The sequence below is a fragment of the Schistocerca gregaria genome, chromosome 2, assembly GCF_023897955.1.
Source record: "Schistocerca gregaria isolate iqSchGreg1 chromosome 2, iqSchGreg1.2, whole genome shotgun sequence".
NCBI lineage: Eukaryota > Metazoa > Arthropoda > Insecta > Orthoptera > Acrididae > Schistocerca > Schistocerca gregaria.
The window spans coordinates 874,073,128-874,100,657 of record NC_064921.1 but is presented as its reverse complement, the minus strand read 5'-3'; the positions used below and the strand labels follow the sequence as shown (position 1 = coordinate 874,100,657).

At 39.1% G+C, this 27,530-nt stretch overlaps 1 protein-coding gene across 1 annotated transcript in view; it reads left to right on the top strand.

Annotated features, from left to right (window-relative positions):
• Positions 1 to 27,530, top strand: part of LOC126335277 (pre-mRNA-splicing factor SYF2) — a 60,099-nt gene that overhangs the window by 16,807 nt on the left and 15,762 nt on the right. Inside the window, exon 4 of the mRNA XM_049998341.1 lies at positions 17,739 to 17,863. Within this exon, the coding sequence (XP_049854298.1) occupies positions 17,739 to 17,863 (125 nt within the window). The remainder of the gene's footprint in view (positions 1 to 17,738; positions 17,864 to 27,530) is intronic.

Sequence of the window (27,530 nt, the reverse complement as noted above, 5' to 3'; positions counted from 1 at the left end):
TTAGAATTTCAGATACTCCTGACACCTGACTCCCTGTGTCTATAAGGTACTTGCCTTCCCAGGTACCAACTTTTGCTCTAATGAACGGACTACCTATATCATCATCTTTTTGAGGCTGAACGTATTCATACAATAAATCCTTTTGAATTTCACTGAAACAATGACTTTCTGACTTACAAGTACCTATATTACTGTCACCTTTATTATCTACGGTCATAACATTAACACACACATCATTAGCACTGTCACTTGCATTGATAATTTCATTAATCCAAATATGTTCACCCATATAACGTTGTTCACCACTAAGGTATTTATCCCTCAGTTGTTCAACAATAATATGTTTAGTGTTTTTCCACCAATCAGGATATAAAATTTGAGACATATTAAGAATAATTTTCTAAAATTGTATCATTTTTAATTGCATCACTATTTAGCCACATATTATAAAGAAATAATTCACCTTTGTTCATTGCAAATGGTAGCCTACTTGCACAGTCAGTTTTACTGTTCAGGGAATCTTTATCAACTGCCCAGGTTCCTTCGTAAGATGTTGGATTACAGAGCCTATTGGTTGTGACACTGGCATTACCACCACTTAAACTGTTAATAACATCCTTGGGTACACCTACAACATGCATATCAGTTTCTCCCACAACACCTAATGCCTCCATTTCCTCTTTAAAGCAAACAAAATATTTTTCACCATCATCATGTATCATTAAATCTTCATTTCCCAAATACTACAGTCATCAACCTCTCTCTCCTGAAAACTTAAAATGTTGCTTTCACACCCAAGTGTTTTTAATTCTTTGCTCGTTAAATCAGTGTCAACCATATGCTCACCTGGTTCCTTCATCAGTGCATAAATTCCTAAATCATTTAAACCGTTAACCTGCTGGTCCTCTGACAAACTACAAGTTTCTGCCCATTCATAAAATTCAACTAAGTCAATTATTTTCTCTGGGTCTTTATTGCAACTAATGTGTTCGTTCTTAACAGGTACTGTGTTTAGAGGGTAGTACACATTCATAAGATAACTACTCATCGGTGTTATTGGTCCATCTATTATCTATGCTTTTCACCCCTACCTTGTGGACCGACAATGGAGCGCATGCTAGTTTTTTACTTCATGACTTCCCATAGCATTCTGACTCCCAGCGTCCCTATGTTCACGCCAATTCCTGATTTCAGACTCCTGTAATTACTTCTGTTCCAATTGTTCCCAGATTGTCCTCTTGAATGGAAATTATAGTTTTCCTTTGAATGGAAATTATTATTAATATTGTGACTATTTTGTTCCCTATGATGAAAACTATGGTGGTTGGGCCTACTGTTTTCCCTCCGGTTAAAATTAGTGTTTCCCCAACTATGATCCTCACCTCTTTGTATGTGATTGAAATAGTTTTTTGGTTTCCCCACTTTGTCTATAATCCTGTCAAGTTTGACCGCGTAGTTTAGAAATTGTTCAATGTTGTCATCTGGTCCATACACTAGGTCCCATTGCACATCTGTTGGCAACCTTCTCTTTAAAGCATCTATCTGTGTGAGCTCATCAAAGGGTTTACTCAAATGTACAAGTTTCTTCAGTTGATTCTTACAAAACTGTTTCATAGTCCCCTGTATTTCTCTGTAATTTGGTCCATTCAGGAACTCACTCTTTATCCTGGCTTGTTCAGTTTCAGACCAGAACCGTTTTAAGAACTCAATTTCAAATTCGGCAGAAGACATGTCCATAGAAAGATTTTGATTGGCCCATGACAAAGATTCCACCTCCAAAAATTTTTTAACAAACTTAAGTTTGAAACTTTCACTCATATTGGGCAAAAAATTGTCTCTAAACTCTGCAGACAGTCAACAGGATGCAAACTACACTCGTTAGAAAAGTTTTTAACTGGAATATTGGATAATAAAGTACATGTGTTCATAGAAAAATTTCTGCTAGCTACATCATTGCTAAATATTTCAGACTTCTGGTTTAACTCTTATACTGTACTTTTTAATTCATTAACATCTGTCTTAGTTTCAATCTCGTGGAGTTTTACTGTGTTACTGACTGTTTCCACTTTATCATCCACAACGTTTAGTTTAGAATCTACTCTACTTTCAAGATCTACTGCCATAGCTTTTACATTTACACAAACTGTATGTATTTGACTATTGACATTATCAAAACACTTTGCATTTTTCTCTCTGTCTGTGACCAGTTCATTTTCTACAGACTGAATTTTGTTACTCAGACTAGATTTTACATCTCCCACTTTAGATTCTACTGCCAAAATCTTTGTTTCTGCTTTGCTAAGTTTCTTGTCTAACTTTGATATATCGTTGTGAAGATTATTACCCCAAAGTAAGACATTATCAAATTTTTTGTTCATAGCTCCTTCTAGACGCGACACTTACTGATTTATAGCCCGAAAACTTTCCGCATCCGTCCGATTCATATTTTGCAATTGATCTTCATTAGCTTGTAAGCAGGCTGCAACAGTTTGATTTAAAGCTAACGATCGTTCCGTCATTTGTAACAGTGATTTAATGTCCGACGTTTCACATTCTGATGAATTAAGACTTTGATCCGCTTCTTTGACTGACTCATCTTCTGTTTTTATCGGCATGTCTACGTCCCCAAAGACTAACAAATTTTCACAATCCTGCTCGGATTCAGCACCACTTTCCTCTTTCACAATGGTCATTTTCGTGAAATTTCACACACAAAATAATAAAAGGAATAAACAGCACTACACAAATGTACTTATCTTTTCAGTCTGGGTCCTCACTCGTGTGGTCAGTCCACTTTACTGCTTCGTTTCGTCTCCCTTGACTTCCATGTATTGCACTTCTTCATACCACGTGGTCATTAGACTTCTGCAAAACAGATTTCGTCAATCCAGTACATATAAATGTCTTAATCCCAGCTGAGCCCCCAGTTGTCACGAACCCGCTCTACTGTTCAGGAAAAGTTATCTCCATAAGGACACCGTTACGGTGTAACTAATGGCTGCATAATACTTTAGTAGAGCTGGCCATGATGTCTCCTTTGTTGATGCTGCTGAGTCTGCGTTGTCCATGTGGCTTCTTGTTGTCTAGGCGATGATTCCTTTGCTGCTCTGGGTCCAAGAAGAGGTGCGGGTTTTTTAATTATTACTGGACTATCGAAAAATGACGCAGTACTCCACAGTTTCTTTGTATCAAAAACACATTTATTGCCAAAACTATATACACCACTACACTCAACCGTGGCCAACACTCAAGTGTCCGTAAACCCGTTGTAGACCAAAGGTCACGGTCGTAAGCTACAAAGAACATACAATTCCAATATCGATTATTGATAGCAACACCTAACTTAGTATTACCTTACGCAAAAGCTTTTTTAACATGACTTTAGTGTATAATAAAATAAAATGATGTCTATTTGTCAGTTGCATTACACCCTTCATCAGCCAGTACCACCCCAGAATGGAACGACTGAACCACATCCTTTGTCAGGGCTTTGTTTACCTATCATCATACCCTGAAAGTAGGGGCATCCTACCTAAGATTCTTCCCACCCCTTCTAAAGTGGTGTTCTGTCACCCACCCAACCTCCACAACATCCTAGTCCATCTCTATACCATTCCCAGTACCAACCCCTTGCCACAAGAGTCATATCCCTGTGGAAGACCAAGGTGCAAAACCTGCCCTATCCACCCACCCAGCACTTGCTATTCCTGTCTTTTCAAAGGTTTATCCTACCCCATCAGGGGCCAGGCCACCTGTGAATGCAGCCATGTCATTTACCAGCCCTTCTGCAATCACAGCACAGCTTTTTATATTGGTATGAGTACCAACCAGTTGTCCACCATGATGAATGGCCACTGCCAAACTGTGGCCAAGAGCAAAGTAGACCACATGTGGCACAACATGCAGCTGAACATAACACACTTGATTTCAGTGACTGCTTCACTTCCCTCCACCACCAGCTTTTCTGAACTATGTAAATGGGAGTTATTGTTACAACACATTCTCTGCTCCCATAATTATCCCAGCCTCAACCTATGGTAACATACTGTCCCCACACCCTCCACCCAACAGTTTCCAACCACACTGTCATAATTTCTCATCTCCTACTCTGCTTATTTGCAGCCCTCTGCTAGTGCATCCAGCTGTCTTTTCCCCTGCTCCTCTCCTTTTTTTCCTTACCTCCCTGCTGCACAAACTCCTGACAATGTACCTGTTGGCAGTCTAGTTACTGCAGACCTCCAACAGACAGCGTTTATCTCTCTCTGCACCCGTACACTAATAGTGAGAGAGAGAGAGAGAGAGAGAGAGAGAGAGAGAGAGAGAGAGTGTGTGTGTGTGTGTGTGTGTGTGTGTGTGTGTGTGTGTGGGCGGGCAGTAAGTAGCAATCTGTCATTCCCTACATTGATGAAACCTTACACAGTAGTGATAGTGACAAATGTGGATGTTGTTGCTCAACACCATTACTTCTAATGGCTGTTGCTGTCAGTCCATGATGGAGAGATTAAGCCTGAAGTATTAGTTTTTTCTGATGAAAAGTGTTAACATTTATTGTGGTATGTGAGCTCACAGAGCAATAAACACTGGAATTCTGAAAATCCTCATGAGTTCGTGAGCATCAGCAGGAGTGTAGTTTCCAGTTAACACAATCCGAATTACATGGACCAATATGTTTCCACCAAACCATAACTTGTGATGGGTATGTGAATCGTACACTGCAATCTTCTTTCAAGGAAACTAGCAACCGTGGAGGAGATTATGAGGTAATGGGTGAATTGTAGCGCCCTCAAATATTCTAAGTTCGGAGTTGGCGTGGCTGTGCAGGGGCCTCTTGGTGGGCCGCAGCCTGGTAGCAACCACGTGGTGCCGAACGTTAGCTGAGCATCAGGGGTAGCCCCAGCGTGTGATCCGGCCGTGTGGCTGGGAATTCCATGGTGACGCTGTGTCGATGAAGGAGACACGCCGGGAGTGCCAAAGATGGCGGACTTTGTGACACCTAAATGGCAGATATTTCACAGTTCATATAGCAATTAATAGTAGCCAGATGAATCATGATACCTCAAAAAGAAACATGTACATTACTATTATTTGCACGACGATTCTGATGGTGTAATCAGAGTTTCAATATCTTTATTAGTTTAAAGTTTAGTATCTAACTGTAAATTATACAAGTAACACCCAGCAACGAATTTCCAAAATCTAACTGCTTCATCTGATTTGATTGGCATGTCTTTAAAAAGCTATTAGTTTAAACCTAAATTGGTTTGAATTACAGACATGTAATTTCAATAGTACATGAGTTATTGGAGGTCAAAGTGGCTGGTTACTAACGTCTCTGTCAGGCCATAAGTACTCCACAGTTACAGGCAAAAAAGGTAGCAGCATGCTTATAAATATATTTATTCGTTTATGTCTTTGTTTACATCTGATATATGTTGTTGTTGTTGTTGTTGTTGTTGTTGTGGTCTTCAGTCCTGAAACTGGTTTGATGCAGCTCTCCATGTTACTGTATCCTGTGCAAGCTTCTTCATCTCCCAGTACCTACTGCAACCTACATCCTTCTGAATCTGCTTAGTGTATTCATCTCTTGGTCTCCCTCTACTATTTTTACCCTCCACGCTACCCTCCAGTACTAAATTTGTGATCCCTTGACGCCTCAACACATGTCCTACCAACCGATCCCTTCTTCTAGTCAAGTTGAGCACAAACTTATCTTCTCCCCAATCCTATTCAATACTTCCTCATTAGTTATGTGATCTACCCATCCAATCTTTAGCATTCTCCTGTAGCACCAGATTTCAAAAGCTTCTATTCCCTTCTTGTCCAAACTATTTATCGTCCATGTTTCGCTTCCATACATGGCTTCACTCCATAAAAAAACTTTCAGAAATGACTTCCTGACACTTAAATCTATACTCGATACTAACAAATTTCTCTTCTTCAGAAATGCTTCCCTTGCCATTGCCAGTCTACATTTTATATCCTCTCTACTTCGACCATCATCAGTTATTTTGCTCCCCAAATAGCAAAATACCTTTACTACTTTTAAGTGTCTCATTTCCTAATCTAATTCCCTCAGCAAAACCCAGCTTAATTCGACTACATTCTATTATCCTCATTTTAGTTTTGTTGATGTTCATCTTATACCCTCCTTTCAAAAGACAATCCATTCCGTTCTGCTTTTCCAAGTCCTTTGCTGTCTCTGACAGAAATTACAATGTCATTGGCGGACCTCAAAGTTTTTATTTCTTCTCCATGGATTTTAATACCTATTCCGAATTTTTCTTTTGTTTCCTTTACTGCTTGCTCAATATACAGATTGAATAACATCGGGGAGACACTACAACCCTGTCCGACTCCCTTCCCAACCACTGCATCCCTTTCATGTCCCTCGACTCCTATAGCTGCCATCTGGTTTCTGTACAAATTGTAAATAGCCTTTCGCTCCCTGTATTTTACCCCTGCTACCTTCAGAATTTGAAAGAGCGTATTCCAGTCAACATTATCAAAAGCTTTCTCTAAGTCTACAAATGCTAGAAATGTAGGTTTGCCTTTCCTTAGTGTTTCTTCTAAGATAAGTCATTGGGTCAGTATTGCCTCACGTGTTCCAACATTTCTGCAGAATCCAAACTCATCTTCCCCAAGGTCGGCTTCTATGAGTTTTTCCATTCGTCTGTAAAGAATTTGTGTTAGTATTTTGCAGCTGTGACTTATTAAACTGATAGTTCGGTAATTTTCACATCTGTCAACACCTGCTTTCTTTGGTATTGGAATTATTATATTCTTCTTGAAGTCTGAGGAATTTCGCCTGTCTCATACATCCTGCTCACCAGACGCAGTATCGTATCTCCCATTTCATCTTCATCTACTTTCTCTTCCATTTCCATAGAGCTGCCAAGGACGCCTGCAGATTACCGGAGGTGACACAATGTTCTATTCCTTTGCAAGGTATTGTTTCTGTGCTGCGTCGGAAGTGTATGCAATTGTGGGAGGAGGAATGGCTGGCGGTGAGGGAAAATAAGCTGTGATTGGTGAAACCCACCATCCAGCCGTGGTGTTTCTTCTGCTAGTCACCTAGGCATGACGAAGTGACCCTTACACGTCTTCGCATAGGGCACTGTCCTCTTACGCATGCCTTCTTACTACGGTTAAAGGAACCCCCGCTGTTTGATGCCTGTGGCGTACGAATCACTGTACGCCACATTTTAGTTGAGTGTGATTTATATCGATCTGTCAGGGCGGAAGTTAATATTAGTGGGGATCTGCCCTCGATTCTAGCCGATGACGAGGCGAGTGTCAAGAAAGTTTTAAGGTACTATGATGTTTCTGGGCTTCAGCCAAAAATTTTAGGTTGTAATTTTTAGTGTGTTGCCGAGTGGCTTACCACTCCTTTTTATACTTGTAATAGGCCAGTTCCAAACATGTGCTATGTGTTTCATTTTAACCCTTTCCCCTACGTTCTCTTGCAGTTATCCTCTTTATGTGCTGCATTCCACTTTGCAACTGTTGACGTGCCTCTGTAGCCTTTCACCTTTAATTTTAGTCCTATTTTTGCACTTAATGCATTTTAGTGACACTCGTCCGTTGTTGTTTCCGTTCGGGCGCTAAAGACTACACTGTTGAGCGCCCATATCCACCATATTCATCCATCCACTCTTCCATTTCCATGATATTGTCCTCAAGTGCATTGCCTCTGTATAGACGCTCTACATGCTCCTTCCACCTTTCTGCTTTCCTTCTTTGCTTAGAACTGGGTTTCTATCTAACCTTTTGATATTCATACAAGTGGCTCTCTTTTCTCCAAAGGTCTCTTTAATTTTCCTGTAGGCTGTATCTATCTTACCCCTAGTGATGTTAGCCTCCACATCCTTAAATTTGTCCTCTAGCCATGCCTGCTTAGCCATTTTGCACTTCCTGTCGATCTCATTTTTGAGACGTTTGTATTTCTTTTTTTGCATGCTTCACTTACTGCATTTTTGTAGTTTCTCCTTTCATCAATTAAATTCAGTATTTCTTCTGTCACCCAAGGATTTCTACTAGCCCTCGTCTTTTTACCTAGTTGATCCTCTACTGCCTTCACAACTTCATCCCTCAAAGCTACCCATTCTTTGTCTGCTGTATTTCTTTCCCCCATTCCTGTCAATTGTTCACTTATGCTCTCCCTGAAACTCTGTACAACCTCTGGTTTAGTCAGTTTATCCAGGTCCCATCTCCTTAAATTCCCACGTTTTTGCAGTTTCTTCAGTTTTAATCTACAGGTCATAACCAATAGATTGTGGTCAGAATCCATATCTGCCCCTGGAAATGTCTTACCATTACATAATCTATCTGAAACCTGTCAGTATCACCAGGCTTCTTCCATGTATACAACCTTCTTTAATGATTCTTGAACCAACTGTTAGCTATGATTAAGTTGTGCTCTGTGCAATATTCTACCAGGCGGCTTCCTCTTTCATTTTTTATCCCCAATCCATATTCACCTACTACATTTCCTTCTCTCCCTTTTCCTACTGACGAATTCCAGTCACCCATGACTATTAAATTTTCGTCTCCCTTCACAATGTGAATAATTTCTTTTATTTCATCATACATTTCTTCAATTTTTTCGTCATCTGCAGAGCTAGTTGGCATATAAACTTGTACTGCTGTAGTAGGCGTGGGCTTCGTATCTATCTTGGCCACAATAATTCGTTCACTGTGCTGTTTGTAGTAGCTTACCCGCATTCCTATTTTCCTATTCATTATTAAAGCTACTCCAGCATTACCCTATTTGATTTTGTGTTTATAACCCTGTAGTCACCTGACCAGAAGTCTTGTTCTTCCTTCCACCGAACTTCACTAATTCCCACTATGTCTAACTTTAACCTATCCATTTCCCTTTTTAAATTTTCTAACCTACCTGACCGATTAAGGGATCTGACATTCCACGCTCCGATCCGTAGAACACCAGTTTTCTTTCTCCTGATAACGACATTCTCTTGAGTAGTCCCTGCCCGGAGATCCGAATGGGGGACTATTTTACCTCCGGAATATTTTGCCCAAGAGGACGCCATCATCATTTAACCATACAGTAAAGCTGCATGCCCTCGGGAAAAATTACGGCCGTAGTTTCCCCTTGCTTTCAGCCGTTCACAGTACCAGCACAGCAAGGCCGTTTTGGTTAGTGTTACAAGGCCAGATCAGTCAATCATCCAGACTGTTGCCCTTGCAGCTACTGAAAAGGCTGCTGTCCCTCTGCAGGAACCACATGTTTGTCTCCCCACCAACGGCAAGGTTCATGGTTCATTCATGAAGAAATTGGTTAACTATTTGCTGTGTTTTAGAAAACACAGAGACATTAGGCTACTGACCTACTTTTGCTTGCTATTCCTTTGATATATGTTTATTTAATTTGTTTATGTATTTAATAATGTGTGTTAGAGCGTGTTTATGGTCCAGCTGTAGAAATATTTAATCAAGTTATTTAAATCTAAATTCAGTATTTTGATTGTGTTTCTTTGTTTGTGAGTGTGCGTTGGCTTGAAGTCATGGCGAGAGCGCTCTAGCCAGTCACAGTGCTTGTTAGTACAGCAGGCAACTACTGAAATGGAGAGAGGACAGGAGAGAGTACTGGACAGGATGGCACAGGGGCTGGACACGGCGGACATACGGTCGCAGGAAAGACTTTGAGAGTGTGGAGTGGTTTTGCCCATGATTGCAGGAAATAGAAATACTTCGGAGTGCCAACTTGTGAACGTGTGAAATTTCTGTGAATGCAGGAGATAGAAATACTTCAGAGTGGCAACTTGTGAATGTGTGAGATTTCCATGGTTTCAACAGTGAAGACTTAGTATGCATTTATAGGTGAATGTCTCACGAGTTTTGTTGTTGTTCATAACTAATTACGTGAAGTAGGAATCTATTGTTTCCCTGTTATTCTCCTTATATTTTATTTAATAGCTGGGCCATCAACACCAATAAGTGTTTTGCAGAAATGTACCGCATTCTCAACAGTGCTTCTTCTATCGTACTAATCATTTCAAGCTGTTAAGGTAGTACCTGCAGATTTTATTTAATTGCAATCTTTCATTTATAAATTTCTATGTAACATTTGTAATTGCTGAGTGATAGGGACCTTCGGCCATTCAATTCATGTGTGTATTCATATTGTATACTGTAGGCTCAGCAGTATTTGGCTTGTAATGCGGCAACTATTTATCCCAGCCCCTAGACAACGAAACCAGCCAAAACTTTTAATAATTCAACTCTGGGTCTGAGGGTATGTAGTTGGGGGCCCTCACCACCAATTCACAATTATTGTGAAGGCCCGCAAGACATATAGTTATTTCTTGCTGGGCAGAGCCAGAACGCACACTGCTGATTTGTCTGTGACAGTGTCCATTATTGTTAACAGTATTTTAGAATCCCTAGTCATTCTAATTAATTATAAAAGCCATTGCTAATAAGGTGACTCTATTATATAGCTTTGAATATCAACTGGTTTCAAACATTTTAAGTACATGCTTGTTATTAATCACAAATACTAGTAGACACTACAAGTTTCGGCAGAAGATTGTAAGCCTCCCATTGTCCTCTAAGAGGCTTCTGCAGGGTGTTCATTTATCAACGTTCCGTACTATTCATACTGCACAGTTCTGTAGAATGAATTCTTAGTTGCACTGCTTCAGAAGATTAAGCAATACGACTACTCTGCTGTTTTGCCTAGGACCAGTTTAAGCGGATAAGGGTGGTATAAGTTAGTCAGAAAGTCAGATGCAATTTATATATGCAAAAACACTCTCTATCTCTCTCTCCTCCTCCTCCTTTTCCTCCTCCTCCTCCTCTCCATCCACCCTCCTCCCTCCTATGTTTCACACACCTAGTGAGGTGCTCAGAGCCACTTAGAAGCTTGTGCAACAGATAAGTAGTATTTCATAATAAATCCTGTATAATAGTAAGTATATACCGATCACCGTCAGAGAAATTTTAATCTCTTCATAAAAAATCTTGAATCTCTGTTGTCCATCTCACAGTAAAAAACAAGGAAATAGTGGTTACTGGCGATTTTAATTTGGATTTATTGAAAAGCTCTGTCAGTGAACATTATTGCAGTCAGTAACACTATCATTCAATTTAGTTCCTACTGTGAATTTTGCAACTAGGATATGTAAATGCTCTGAGACTGCTATTGATGAGATCTTTGTAGACAAATCTAGGGGAAAAGAAGTGATTATGACATGCAGCAGCATCTTGTGTCAAATGTTGCAACTTTTCAGGATAAAAGGTCTATTAAATCTGAGTATAGGAGGGTAGTAAATCAGTCAAAAATATTGTCAAATTCAGGACATTGCTCGAAGGCATGAACTGGATAGATGTTTTCAGTACTTCTGACTCAAATGGAAAATACAAAGCATTCATTAATAAAGTTACTTCCACTTTTGAAAATTGTTTTCCCCTAGGGGTAACTCAGAACTCACAAAAATAAAAAAAATAAACCATGTATTACACAAGGAATAAACATATCATGTGGGACAAAAAGGAAACTGCATCTATTATCTAGGAACAGCTCTGGTGTTAGCATTGTAATGCATTACAAAGAATAATGCAAAATATTGAAGCAAATAATTCAGAAATTTAAGCAGCTTTATTACGAGAGAAAGATAATTACATCAGGCAACAAAATAAAAACTATGGGATATAGTGAAGAGAGAGACAGGTGGGGCCAAAAAGGAAGAGGAACAGATAGCTCTAAAAATAAATGAGACTTTGGTAAGAAGTGCACGTACTATTGCAAACCTCTTAAAGAAGTACTTCATTTCTGTTACTGACTGCTTGGAGTTACCAGGTTCGGTGAACCGTGCAATGGGGTATCTGAGACCAGTTTTTAAAAATAGCTTCAGTAAAATGTAATTGACATTCACATCCTCCAACGAAAAAGCACCCGTCATAAAATCTTTAAAGTCTGAGTATTCTAGTGGGTATGATAACATATCAACAAAGTTAATCAAAGACTGCTTACACAAGTTGTGAGTTCTGTTTTAAGTTATTTGAGTAATCACTCTCTTATCAACAGAACATTTCCAGACTGACTAAAATATGCCGAAGTTAAGCCTCTTTACAAGAAGGGGGATACAGAGATACCATCAAACTATCAACCAGTTCCACTTTTGCCAGATTTCTCAAAAATATTTGAAAAGGTTGTGTTCAAGTGTCTCCATAAGCATCTGGCTGCAAATAATATATTATCCAAGTCACTGTTTGGGTTTCTTAAGGGTTCTTATATAGAGAAAGCTATTTACATGTATAGTGAGAGTTTAATTAATTCATTAGATGATAATTTAGGGGCTACTGGCATTTTCTATGGCCTGTCAAAAGCCTGTGACTGTGTGAACCACAGCATTCTCTTAAGTAAATTTGAATATATATGGTGTCACCAGCAGTACTGCGAAATGGTTTGAGTCTTATCTAACTAACAGGATACAAAGGGTGTTGTTGTGAAATGCCTGTGAAGAAAGCAGTCAGTTTTCATCTGATTGGGAAATAATCACGTGTGGGGTTCCTCAAGGTTCCATAGTGGGTCCGTTGCTTTTTCTTGTGTACATTAATGACATCTTGCCTGTTACATTGTCAGATGGTAAGCTCGTTTTGTTTGCAGATCATACAAACATTGCAATAAGTAGCAAGTCAAGTACAGATTTAGAAATAGCTGCTGACCAAATTTTCACTGACTTCAGTAAATGGTTTAAAGTTAATAGTCTCATTAAACTTTGTAAGGACCCACTATATGCAGTTCATAACCTGTAAGAGATTTTCTTCCAGTATGTGTATAACATATGAAGACATGCAGATCAAAGAGGTTGACAGTGTTAAATTTCTCGGATTATAACTTGTTAATAAATTCAGTAGGGAAGGGCATACCAAAGAATTGCTGAAGCACCAAAACAAGTCTGTGTGTGCAGTGAGAATGATGTCAGATGTAGGAGACATAAATGTAAAAAAACCTGCATACTTTGCTTACTTTCATTCTGTTATGTCATATGGACCATATTCTGGCGTAAGTCATCAAACCGAGCAAAGGTTTTTATCATGTAAAAGCATGTAATAAGAAACATTTGTGGTGTAAATTCAAGAACAATGTGTAGAAACCTGTTGAAGTATTCTAACCACTACTTCTTAGTATATTTATTCCTCAATGACATTTGTTGCAAACAATATCTCTCTGTTTCCAACAAATAGCTCAATACATAGTATCAATACTAGGAATAAGAACAATCTGCATAAAGATGTTAAATCACTTACCTTGGTCCAGAAAGGGATCCAATATTCAGGAACACACATTTTCAATAAAGTGTCAGCAACCACTAAAAATTTGGTTTCAGATAAAGCACGGTTTAAACAGAGTTTCAAAGACTTGTTGATAGGCGACTCATTCTACTCTATAGATGAATATCTTAACAGGGACTGTTAGAACAGCTTAAGTAAAAATGTCAGTTAGATTTAAATTTTGACTGCACTCTGTCAGAACTGTCAAACTTAGGTATTTTGTTTGTGATAAATATATTAAAAATGCATAACAGCGTTCCATTCTGACAGTGTATCAATTCTGTAAATATTAGCATTTCCTGTTTACTGTAATGTATTCATCTATTTGACAATCTCCTCACAAATGACCGTAGTAGTAAGTATTATATTCAAATGTTTTATGTTACACTTTCTGACATGTTCCACACCCACAAAATCATCTCATTTTTTGGGACTGTGAAAGGAAAACTTAATCTAATCTGTTACAAGTGTAAGGACTCTTAACTTTTATTTGGATGTAATAGGGTTAAAACCCCTTTTTTTGTTTCCAGAAATTTTTAAATGCTGGGATTCTCCCTTTGAAGGCCCTGTCAGATTTGCTGCCACTTCGTCAGTCATTAATGACTTCATTTAAATGTTAATCTTAAATTATCTTTTCTCTTTAGCTCACTCTTCTTTCTTTTTCTCCTGTATCCCTAATGTCACATGAAGTATGGTTTAAATTGATTGACATCTGATGTATAAGGTCTGAAATGGTGAAGTCTCGAAAGGTCTTACCTGCCGGCTATGCTGCAGTGTTCCAATCTCTGCAGCCATAGAAAGTAACTTTAAAGTGTATCTCCAACAATAATCATGTCAAGATTCTGAAATTCATATAGGGCATAGTCTCTACTGTGTTCCCACCAGACCCTTCTTTAGATTACTTCCCTTACACATTTTAAGACAGGTAAAAGTAAATGTTATATGAGTTTCCAACAGCAACAGCTAACTTAGACTGGCAGTCACAGTTCTTTTCAGAGGAAAGTGACAAATAATGGGAGCTGTCAATGCCAGGTTCACATTGGTGTATTGCTAGTGGGAGCTGTCCTGCCCACTGGCTGTCATATGTCAAATATTTTGAAGGGAACCATAGTTGCTTTATACTCCACACTATCATCTTGGTAGTGATTTTGCCACCTGGCTTGACTGCCTAGGCAAACACAGAGTGGGCCTGAGGAATGAAAATCGTCTACAGTTGCTTGAAGTTTGTGCAAAGTTGTGTTTCACCAATACATACTTTAAAGGCAAGCTAAACCACAAGGTTTCCTGAATGCACCCCTACTCAAACCATTGGCACCAATTAGATCTTATTCTGACTAAAAGTTAAGATCTGCATTACTTTCTTCATACACGTTCTTTCCTTAGTGCAGACTGTGACACGGATCATGCTCCAGTGGCGACAAAAGTACACTTTGTGACTAAGAAGTTCCACTGTGCCAGAACACCTTACAAAACAAAAATTAATCTTTGCCAAACAAGAAACACTGCTGCAGTAGAAGTATACGAAAAGAGATGGATTCCTGGAACCCAGCCGCTCCTATTTCAGAAGATTGGCAGAAGATAAAATCGCTTCTTACTGTTACGGCATAAAATGTGTTTGGTAATCTGGAAGCAAAATCACAGGATTGGTTCATTGAGAACGTAGATGTCCTGAAACCTCTTCTTGAGGCTAAGTGTCAGGCCACTGTCACCTGACATAAAAACCCATGCAATTCTATACGCAGGGAGTTAAGCAAAGCAAAGCAAAGGCAGTTGTTCAGCACACTGTCCGCAACTGCATCAGTTCCTATTGGGAGCAACTTTGCACTGGCATACAGGGGTGTTTTAATGCTGGCAACATTGGCAGTGTTTATTCGGGCATCAAACAGGCCATTGAACCCATTCCAAAGAAGAGCTTAGTACTCAAGGAAATAGATGTAAAAGTCATCACAGATCGAAATCGTCAATTGCTCTGTTGGTTAGAACATTACTCCAGCCCCTAATCACATCCCATCAACATTAGTCCAAATGCAATGGATGAAATTCCTTAGACGACACCTTACCATGACTAGGCTGAGTGAGGTGGCGCAGTGGCTAGCACACTGGACTCACATTCGGGAGGACGACGGTTCAATCCTGCATCCGGCTATCTTGATTTACGTTTTCCGTGATTTCCCTAAATTGCTCCAGGCAAATGCCGGAATGGTTCCTTTGAAAGGGCACAGCCGAGTTCCTTCCTCGTACTTTCCTAATCCAATGAGACTGATGACCTTGCTGTCTGGTCTCCTCCCCAATCTCCCTTATGATGACTTGGATGCCACACCTACTATGGAGGAGCTTCAAAGAACAATTGCACAGCTCAAATGTGGGAAGTGCCCTGGCGAAGACAACTACTCCACAGAAACTGTAAAACTTAAGCCAGTTTTTCCACTGCTTTTCAACCTCCTACTGAAATGTTGGGCTGAGGGTACTGTCCTGCAAGACATGCACAATGTCAATGTTGTTACTTTATACAAAGGTAAAAGTAATCGTGGCAATTGCAACTGTCACTGTGGAATTTACTTTTGAGTATATCTGGAAAAACATTTTCCCGCGTGGTGTTGGGCAGACTTCAGAAGCTTGCCGAGCGCATATTCCCTGAGGAACAATGTGGGTTTCATCTCCAATGATCTACAGTCGATATGATCTTCACACTCTGGCAAACTCAGGAGAAGTGCCATGAGCAGAAACCCCCCCTGTTAATTGTCTTTATTGACCTAAACAAGGCTTTCAACACAGTTAGCAGAGAAGGACTGTATGCAGTGCTTTTGAAGATAGGGTGCCCTCCAAAGCTATTAAAGATGATCAAGGCTTTTCACAAAGATATGGAAGGTGCTGTGGTCTTCAACGGAATCACATCTGACCCATTTGCAGTGAAAAGAGAGGTTCCTCAAGGCTTTGAATTGGCTCCCACTCTGTTCAATATTTTTTTCTCAGCACTCCTCAATGTCGCTTTTGGTGAAACTAACGTGGGCATTCATCTGTATACCAGAGCTGATGGCCAGCTCTACAACATTTCTCTGCGCCAGATCCAAGTGCTTCCGAGAGGACCTGCTTGTAAATAGCCTTTTATTTGGTGCAATTGTAACGCATAATCAAAATGATCTGCAAGAGCTTGTAGATAAATTCCGTACTGCATGCAAGTGCTATAAACATAAAGAAGACGGTTGGCACAAGGATACACAGATCCGCTTGTCATCAACCTGGACGGCTCCTTGTTGAAGATAGTCGATAAATTCTGCTATCTTGGTTCAATAATGACAGAAGATCTCTCCCTGGATGACGAGATAAATGCAAGAATAGGAAAGGCTGCCAGTACTTTCAGAAAGTTCCGCACACGAGCATGGGACAACAAACATCTTACATTATCAACAAAAATACTTGTGCATCAACCATACGCTGAGTACTCTCTTTTATGGAGCTGAGACTTGGACGTCGTATGGCAAACAGGAACAAAAGCTCAATGCCTTTCACCTGCAGTGCTTACGGAGCATCTTGGGAATGTCATGGAAGGATCATGTGACAGATGATATGGTTCTGAAAACTGCAAAACAACAGAGTATCACGGCCACGCACAAGCAACGTCGCCTGCAGTGGTTAGGACATCTGCATCGTATGGTCCACTCCCGTCTGCCTCGGCGCACATTCCACAGTGAAATAACAGGAGCAAAGAGACCTCATGAAAGACCTTCACTATGCTTTAGGGATTGCGACAAGCATGATATGTGTGCATTTAATATTGACAGTGACAAGTGGGAGCAATTTGCTGACAAACTCAGCAAATGGAGGAAACTGACTGCAGATGCAAGCAAGATGCATGACCAAGTGTGCCTAAACAACTTATCTGCAAATCGATCGTGTAGACATGAGCTTATGACTAACCCTCCTGCTGTAGTGCCTCATATTTGCCTCGCTTGTAGGTGCCAAGTCGGCTCTCGCACCAGACTTCTGAGCCCCCAGTGAAAATGTCTCCAGGATGCCTTTTGAATCTTCAGACAGGAAGCATCAGGCCATTATATATCATCTTACCATTTCGTATGGACCTTGGTGTGTTAAACAGTAATTGTGCTGTTTTCACTGACTCAATTGCATGTTTTTCTTATTTATTTAAACTTTTTGTGACATCAGACTTTTTTTTAGTTTTCATTATCTTCTATTGAAAATAATTATATTCATTGCATTTGATGAAGATTTGATTTAGGTGCTGGATGTTCAGAAATTATGGTGATGTCAAATTTTGGCTTGCTCGTGTAGTAAAAATGATGTCTCGCACTAGTTTCTGTTAGGGTAACGTATCTTTATTTCTATCTCAGATTGATAAGTTAAAAATGGTAATTATACTTTTACCTTGTGTGTCTAAAGATGTTGAGTGTTCATCATTACATTATAAAACTTTTTCACAGGGTCAGGATTATGATCGTGTGAAACTTCTCAACATTGGAGCTTCGGAGGCTGAAATACTTGAAAAAAAGAAGAAGAAGAAAAATCCTGATACAGGTTTTGCAGACTATGAGCAAGCTACTATCAGGTTAGTAAGATATACATTTGATGTATCTCTTTTCAACCATTTGTACTGTTTGTGCATCAGGAAAAAGTCCTTTTGATATGTTAGATGGCCAAATTGGAGCTGCTCAGTGGACCCACTAAACTTGTGGGTAACTTGGAGTTTCCAAGTAGTAATTTCTCTCCTGTTTTCTCCTGTGCAACATTAGGAGGTGACAAACAAGTCAACTGCTGGCCAGAGCAAACTTAGCAGGGGTGTCATTTGACCAGAGTAGAGCTAGCCAGCAGAGTTAATGAGTAGGTCACTCTGAACTCGTATCCGTAAATAAAAAATAAATAAATAAATGCTCACACACATTTAATGAAAAAGAGTGAATAGACTTGCTGTGGTATAGCGTCAAGTGTTGTGGTTTGGTGTCTGAAAAGTTGTGGGGTTCGATTCTCAGCTACTGATCCTTTCACCTCTGGGAATGATTAGTTACTTTTAAAAATGCCAAGTTGCACCTTGGTACAAAGCCCACACTAAACTGAGTAAGGTGGTTTACTTTTTTATGCCAAAATTGAGAACTAATGTTTTACAAATGGGTGAAGCAAAATATGCTGTATGGAAAACATAATTATTTATGAGTCACTGCATATTAAAACTAAAGTATTCCAGTTACTTTAAATTTATTCAAAATCTTCAGACCTCTCCATACCCTTCTAATAGTTTCATCAGCTTAGAAAACAAAACCAAGTTGTATCTTACTAAACACATAGCCAATTTTGTATGTAGTTCACTACCATAATTTCAAATATTTTATTCCCCTGCCTTTAAAAGATAGCAACAGATTTTAAACAATTTTCTTCTTTTCAGCTTTTCTAATCCCTCGGAAGCATACGTAAATATAACATCTCTGTAGATTATTGTATCTTTATGTATCTAAAAGTTTTATGAAAACAGATGGCAGTCAACACTTCCTTACAGTCTGGAACACTTCCTTACAGTGTGGAAGCTCTAGCTCCTAAAAATCTACTCAGTGACCAAGATTAGGCCATAGAATTGGCACAGTGAGGTTTCATTTGTGTAAAGGAAAGCTAGTTTTTAGTCATTGCATTTACACCATGATTTAAATTTATCTTCAGTTTCTGTAAATTAAAGCAAATGTTTCTCAGGTTTACTCAGATCTTTTCTCGTGTATCTTGATGAAGGTGGTAATATACCCATGTTGGGATCATTGACAGTCAGATGTCATCTCTAATTTTTATGGCGTATCAAAGTCCCAGCACAAGTCGTCTTTTCTGTCATGAAAAATGCAAACAATCAACTACAGTGTAAAAGTTCCATTTAAATTTATTTTACGTTTCCAGAACTAACAAAATGTAAGAAACATAGTTTCTGTTTTGTCATAATCAGTCCTTGATTGTGTCTCAGTTCTACACATATTGTGACATTATATTTACCAGTCCTTTCCAGGATTTTTTCTCAATATTTGTGTATAATATTGTTATTTATATACTCACGGACTATTCATATCTTAAATATGTCTCATTAAGGCAATATTTGGAAACTGAAATTTTTTATCTGCCGCATTTGAGGTTGTTGATTTGATTCCATTTTCTGATGGGGGGGGGGGGGGGGGGGAGATTGTGGTCTTTTGGCATCGACAAATTGTTTCACATTGACCTTTGTATCTTCACTAGAGAATCAATTTATTAGTGGTTGTCTAGTGGTAAAGTGTGTGCCTGGAAACTGAATGAAAGGTCTCAGGATCGAATCACGGTTGGACCAAGGAATTTTCAGTCATCTTAGACCCAGCCTTCACCTCTCAGAGAACATCATCAGTATGGGCCCTTTCCCTGGTGTGATTACTGGTGCTGGTTAGCGATTTGTAAGTTGCCAAAGCGAGATCCTATTTAAAGGCTCCCACCAGGCCATTGTGTCACACAAAATTAGTGTGCAAAATAGTATACTTTTACATGCTCCTTTACAGTGTTGTGTGGTACCCAAAGGTGTACTTTGTTTAGCATGTGTGTTGTGTTATTCCCTTTTTCAGACCCTGATGTCAGTTTCACACTTAAAGAAATCTTCTGTTTGAACTTTGAACAACTCTTCTTCTCAAGTTTGTTTGCTCTTATTAGCAGCCTCACAGACCACATGAGTACTATTCACAGGAAAAACTGAGAACTTCTTACATTTCAACTGAATGAACAAATTTTCCAAACTAGTGTTAAGTTGACTTCCAGAATCTTCTAATGCATAGATATTAATCCCTCCTGTCGATATCAATAAAAGATACCATAATCTCTTTTGTTTTTTGTCATTGTCACTCAGTAAACTTTCTAAATGCCAGTTAGGTTCATACTTAACTGCATTATGTTGGGTTGTATTTGAGTCATTAGTTTCAAAGCAGGTCTAACTGAAAACAAGTTTCAGTTTTTTGAGTTGCATTTGGCTGTACACACTCACCATTCCTTGTGCAATCCAATGATTTTTTTAAATTCTTGGTTTTTGATTGATTGCTAATTATCACGATATTTCTGATAAAGGTAAATGTCATTGCAGCAGCTATCGTCTCATGATCTCTCAACATTTTCGTGATAACCCATCTATTGAGCAGCCTAATATGCTTGTTTTTCCCTTGCAGCTGTTCTGGATTTAGATTCTTTCAAGCCAAAACTATTGCTGCAGATGTGACATTCTCCTAATGTTTCGCAGCAACTCAAACCCAGTTAAACTGCTTCAGTGTTTTGGCTCTGGACCTGCAGGGGTCTCACAACTCTGTCATGAGTGTGTGTGTGTGTGTGTGTGTGTGTGTGTGTGTGTGTGTGTGTGTGTGTGTGGACGGCATGGAGCCCAAGGCTGTTGCAGCAGCTACTTCCTTCCCTTTGCTACAATTTCCCATCTCTGAATACCATTACACATGGTGGCAGTCCTTGACATGGATCCAACTATGTCTCTAGATTCTGCTTTCTTTGGTTTATATCTTTATCCGTTTACTTTACATCAATTTGTTTGGCTGAAGTAATGTTTTGTTCCCTTTTGGGTTTGACCACCATTTTTCTAATTTTTTTCATAGAGTAAGGACCATCTGGGAAAGGATGTCTTAAATAGCACCAGCTGCCTACAGCATAAAAGACCCTTTGTGTTTAGTAACTATGTAGACTTAAGTATGCACTTAAAAGCCAGTGTGGTAGCCAACCCAATGTGGTAGGGTCGTTATGTACCCTTTCGCTAGTGGTTCCTCAGTCTACAGGAATCTTACTTCCAACGCCTGAGCAACTGGCTCCCCATGAATGCCAAGGAGTAAATTGCCCACCATGTTGGGGCACTAGGACCTTCCCACCCCCCACCCCTACTCCCCAATCAACTACCATAATACCGGGTGATCTTTGCTGAGGCTGAGTGGCACCATAGGGAGAGAAAGCACTTGATCTGAGTAGGTGACATCAGGGCATACGTTTTGCACATGAAGTGAATCATACTAAATCAACATAGTGGCCATGCTGATCTGGGTGTCTCGACAGGTAGGTATAGATATTTCAATGCTCACTGTTACAGTCAAACTGCTTTTCTTATCCTGGCTATTCCATGGGGAGAGGGACAAGCCAGAAGAACTGTAACAAAACAGATTTTTCAATACCTGGTTTGTACTAGAAAAGATGGAAATAATCTTATAGCAACAAAGCCTTTATTTTTTGTGGAACAGATATATATAAATAAAAATCAGTTGCCACATGTATGAAAGATCATCCCCTGAGAATGGCTTAATCAATTTGGTTGATTTTTTCTTGTTTTTTTTTTTTTTTTTTTTTTTTTTTTTTTTTTTTTTTTTTGGTTATGTTTGTTTTAATCAGGACAAGATTTGTATGAAATAAATTTTTTGGAAAATACAGGTGGAAAATTGTAGATTAACATCATTCGCCACATGTATGAAATATCATCAGTGAAGAATGAGTTGGAAGGTTTTGTTGAATTTTATCTTTGTTTTGTTTGTAAATGTAAGGACAAGGCTTATACGAAAGAAAATTTGGAGAAAACGATTAATGGAACATCTCATATAAAGATCTCATATCATCACAGTTTGTAGAAAATTAAAGTCAGAAATTAAAATCAATTGTGAAAGATCAACACATGAGAATGGCTCAACCAATTTGGTTGTGTTTTTAATTGTGGATGGTAATGATACTTTTGGTATGCAAAAGAAAATTTAAAAAATGTGCTCAGTTTGACAGTTCTGCTGTCACGTGTTTTCATAAAAAAATTACATATGTAAAAGGGAAACATTGTTACCGAAAACCTTGAAAAGTTCTTGACAAATTTATTACAAATTCGTACATGACACCCTAATTAATATTCAGATGGACATGGACTATATATTTTTGTTATATATATAATATATGCATATATATGTAATATATAAAGGGGAAACGTAGTTAGAACAAATCTTGAAAAGTTCTTGACTGATTTACTTCAAATTTTCACATGACACTGTAATGAACACTCAAACGGAAATTGACATAGAGGGAGATGGGGGGGGGGGAGGAAATTGCACACAGAGAAGTGCGGGGGGGGGGGGGGGGATGTATTGAGAGGAGGTGGTGGGGGGGAGGAGATGGGCAAAGAAAGGGGGAGGGGGTCAAGGAATTTAGGATGTATAAGCCCCTTCTGCTGTACAGCGTCAAACACGCCAAACATGGGAAGGATTGGGGCTCATGCCAGTGACTATTACTCCACATAAAACTTTGAATCTGGTGCAATGAGTTGTCTTTCACTCAGGCCTTACATGTGAGACAGACGAGTAGCTATGGGCTAACCTATCACCATCAGATGTAGATTTAGTCCAAAGGGTACAAGAAGCTCAAAAGGGTAACCGAATAGATAAGACATTTTCATCTTAGCTTTTGAAGGAAAAGTCCTCCCAGAAAAAGTTATGGTGTATGGGTGTGACATAAAACTTTATATCCCATGCTACATTTTGGGCACATCATCCCACTGCATGGCCAGACCAAAAATTTGCTTATTGTGGAAGATCATGAAGGTCATCCTCATGAAAAGCTGCCTTTGTGTGTAAATTGTTCGGAACACCACCCTCTGTTCACCAATTTGTCCAGTGTTTTAAAAAAAGAAAACATTAAAATATAAAAAGATGGAACATCTGTCATATAATGAGGCACAGGAAAAAATATGAATGCTTGCTTCTAATAATCATGATGACAGATGTGAAGAAGTCACAGCTATCACACACCTAATTCAACTTTTTCAAAACTGAATCTACCATGTTCCATAAATCAAGGACATGCAAAATGACAAGTTATTTGTAAGAGAGACCTCAACCACCTTTGACCTTCAATATGACATAGCCAGCAGGAGTCTCCCAGTGAACACAGCAGGAGACACTTGTTATCCCTCTGACAGAACAAGAGAGAAACAGGCACTCCACAGCTTCTTCCTCTCAAAATATAACTGATGGACAGTCACACACCAGTCAGTGGTTAAAAGAGACAGACGTGTCTGGTCGCCTTCTTATGTGGTCCTGCAACCTAAAGTATTACATGAAGGAAAACTGCAAAAAGAGAAAAGAAGGGAAAAAGACAAGAAAAGACCAGAGCACAGGTCTAATTTGTTGATTCTGATGGAACTGGAACTCTCCTTTACAGTAGAAGAATCTATGGACACTATTCTAATAACACAGGAGGCATTGGAAAAAATGTGGATCAGCATGAATGACATTTACCTTTGTTGATGACGTCGACACTGTTTCATTGATACACAGTGGAATTGCAATGCCTACTATAGCTACTTGGTAGCAATTTGACAGTTAATCAAAAACTATAGCAATACAAGAATTAAGTTTTTGTAGAAGTATACCTTCCTACTCCTTGAGGACATAACATACATGGCAAAAATAGAATAAACATGGAATGAGGATCTGGAGGTGTTTACACACTAATCATATCAAACCTGTTCAGTGGACAAGTTCCTATGGGCACTACCCTCTAAGCAGTAGTGATTGGTATGCAACTGACCATAGCGTTGACAGTCTGTAATATCTGAATATCAACAGAGAGACGGAAAACCTAATTAAATAGTTATCCCCACCTTCCATTTTATTTGGAGGTTTTAAGACCCATAATCACATTTAGGGCAGCGAGATAACAACTAGTAGAGGGCAACTACTAGAGAGATTCTTTGATGCCCAAGACATTTCATCGCCACTTATTACTCCTATCCTGCAATATATTTGTCAGTTTGCAGTCCTTACCTCGCAACTACGATGAAGTGGAATATTTACAATGACCTTTGTGTAGTGACCATTACTTGATTATTGTATAGGTCCCAAATATACACCAGAGTTATTATTCACCACATTCGTCACTGTGCAGATCCAGTTGGAAATCTTTCGTTGCTAAAGTGTAGGTCATAATACAAAGTAGAGGATTAATGGAGGAGTACAAGACACAGCAAGCTCTACATTACCATTGTCTTCAGATCCTCCTAGACAGAAAGAGATTGCAGATGCCATCAGAGAGAAACATAGAGGTGCTACTTCTCTACTGAATTTTTTTAAATTTTATTCAAAAGATCAAGGGCAGAAGCACTTCACTCGGTGAAACAAAGGAAGAACGAATGTTGGGAACAATAAGTTTCTTCTCTGGCAGTACACCTCATCATTTTAACAATTGTGGTCAAAATTACAATAGATTGGTGGACTTCAGTACGCTGATAAAAGCCAGGAAATCCTTGACAGAGGGAAAATTAACACCAGTTTCTTTGGCATTGCTGAACTTTTAACAGTGTGTTATGGAGAAATGTTGACATCTAACAATTATCATCTTAATTTTGCTCATCATTGCTTTTTAACATTATGTAATACCACAACTTTTATCCCAACAGACCTGCCATCCTAGAATGCACCCTTGACAGCCTTGGAGCTAAGTAGTGTGTAGTGTCTCACCCCCCCCCCCCCCCCCTCCCCAGTACTAGACAATATCCATAGTCAAATGCTTCAAATCTTTGTAAAAATGCTATTCTAAAGATTTTTATCAGATATGAAAGACGACAAATACGGCTGATCAACCTAAGCAGATTCCAGAGATCTCAAACCAGCACTGATCATCTCATGTGATTTAGAGTTTGCGACTACAGATACATTTGTGTACCACTGATATTTAATCACAGTATTTTTTTATTTGCACAAGGTGTGCGATGTAACATGGCAGATCACATTCTATCAATTCTATCCGAGTAGGGTTTTTGAAGAAATTTTCCTGTCTTTATATAAATTTTTTTGTCACATAGACTGTTTAGAGTTAGGGTGAGTACAGCCTTTAGTAACCAATAAAGTGCGGAAAATGAGGTGACAAAGGCTTCACTTTTTAAGTGGTGCACATTTTGCATTGCAGTAAATGGAATAATAGACAAAGAGGGACATAGTCATACCACCATTGTATGTCAGTGATCCTTGTTTATATTGTAGTTCCATATTGTTATGTATAGTAGAGTGATAACTACAAACAGCTATGCAGAAGACACAAAAATGGGTGTAAAATCATGGATATCATTTCTCACCAAGTAAATCATACATAACGCACTTTTGTAGAACACAATCTGTCCTCATCCAGAACTATCCCTCAAAACCTAGCTACTGGAAGCAGTGGAAAAGTTATTTCTACAACTTCTTTTTGATAATAAATTTATATAATTACCACATACTGCACTTACTGCAAGGAGAAACTCAATAATTTCTGTTTCCTGTGTAACAGTTCCTTCCTGAATGTGCAAATCTAACTGATATATTAAGATTTTGTGAAGCACTTATTTTATCCTGTTTGGACTATAGAGCATTGTTTATGAGTCAACAGCACTGTCCATCTTAGAAAAATTAGACTCTAGAAATATTAGTCTGTCTGCTGGGACTTTCTGAACTAACCCATTCAATAGCATTCTTGTAGAAGCAGTTATGCCACCACTGAAAATACAACACCAACAAAACTTATTTAACTACACAGTCATGACTAATCAAATGCCAAAAACCCCCTAATCCTATTTTGTTTCACAGTCCAACATGCTGGTTACTCATTAAATGCCTTAAACAGGATGGCTAGAAGCAATTCAACTGGAAAACCTCTGACAAGAACTTCAGATTTCTCTAATTGCTTGTAAGCAGTACCATCAGTTACACATCTCCATTGTATGTTGCCTAACCAGTAGTAAGAAAGGACTGGTGCTCATCAAAGACAATGTAACTCCCAGTTTTTATCATGGTGCATTTTTTTCAGTTATCAAAGAGTATCCAGAATCTAGAACAATGTTCTTTACAAAAAGAATGCAGTATTTATACTGCAGAGTCAATTGGCACCCCCCCCCCCTCTCTCTCTCTCTCTCTCTCTCTCTCTCTCTCTCTCTCTCTCTCTCTCTCTCTCTCTCGAAACAGTCAACTAGATATTGCCAGTGCTGACTTAAAAGCACACATTTGATGCCACATTCTGAAGAAATGAGACAACAAAAGGCAAGATAGTACAAAATCTGATAATCCTCAAATGCACCCCCAAGGGCAGGCAGACTTTTTGACAGTGTTTATGCTGTCTCAGAAGTGGACAAGCCAAAATAATTACCGAGCAAGGTGGCGAAGTGGTTAGCACACTGGACTCACATTCAGGAGGATGACAGTTCAAGCCCACATTTGGGCATCATGATTTAGGTTTTTCATGATATCCCTAAATCGCTTCAGGCTTCCTTTCAGAGGTCATGTCCAACTTTCTACCCTAATCTGATGATTTTGATGACCTCACTATTTGATCCCCTTCCCCAAATCAACCAACCAACCAAAATAATTTGTGAAGTTCTATGAGGGTTGTAACAAAAGTAAGGTTCCCACATTTTTACAAATAGAAAACATTGTTTATTGTTATTAACTTATACATTGTTGAAAAGCTTACACTTCTATTTATTTTTCAACATAGTCTCCCTTTTTTTTACACACTTTTGAGGATGGTGCTCCAACTTTCATATTCCTAAGTCGAAGAAGTCTGCCACCAACCAATTGAGGAAGCATATGCCCTCTGCTCAGACTTCATCATCGCTCTTGAAGCTTTTGTGACCTAAGTGTTCCTTTAGCTTGGGGAAGAGGTGCTAACCACTGTGGGCTAAGTCAGGCTGTACGGGGGATGGGACATAAGAGTCCACCCAAATTTCTTCAAAAGCTCCTGTGTTTGACGAGTGACGTGGGGTCGAGTGTTGTCGTGAAGAAGCACTACTCTCTCTGTCATTTGTCCTCTCTGACAACTCTGGATTGCTCACTGGATTTCGCTCAATGTTTTACAATATCTGTCTTGAGTTAATTATCATCCCAGGTTGCATTAAATCAATGAGGAGCACCCCCTTCCAATTCCAAAACACGTCGCCGTAACCTTTCCTGCTGACTGCAACTGTTTGAATTTCTTTGGTCGCGGTGAACTGGAGTGACACCACAGACGAGATTGTTATTTTGTTTCGGGAGTGTAATGAAACACCCACGTTTCATCTCTCATGATGATAGTCCAACAACTTCTCTTTGTTGCCCCCCAACATTGTTGAAGAAACGCTCAAGACATTGCTCCTTGTCAGTCAGCATCTGGGGGTTCCAGCAACCACACACCTTGCAATAACCCAACGTTTCTGCTGAAGTTCTTTCAGTTGTGCCTTGGGAAGCTTTAGCAATGCGTTCAGC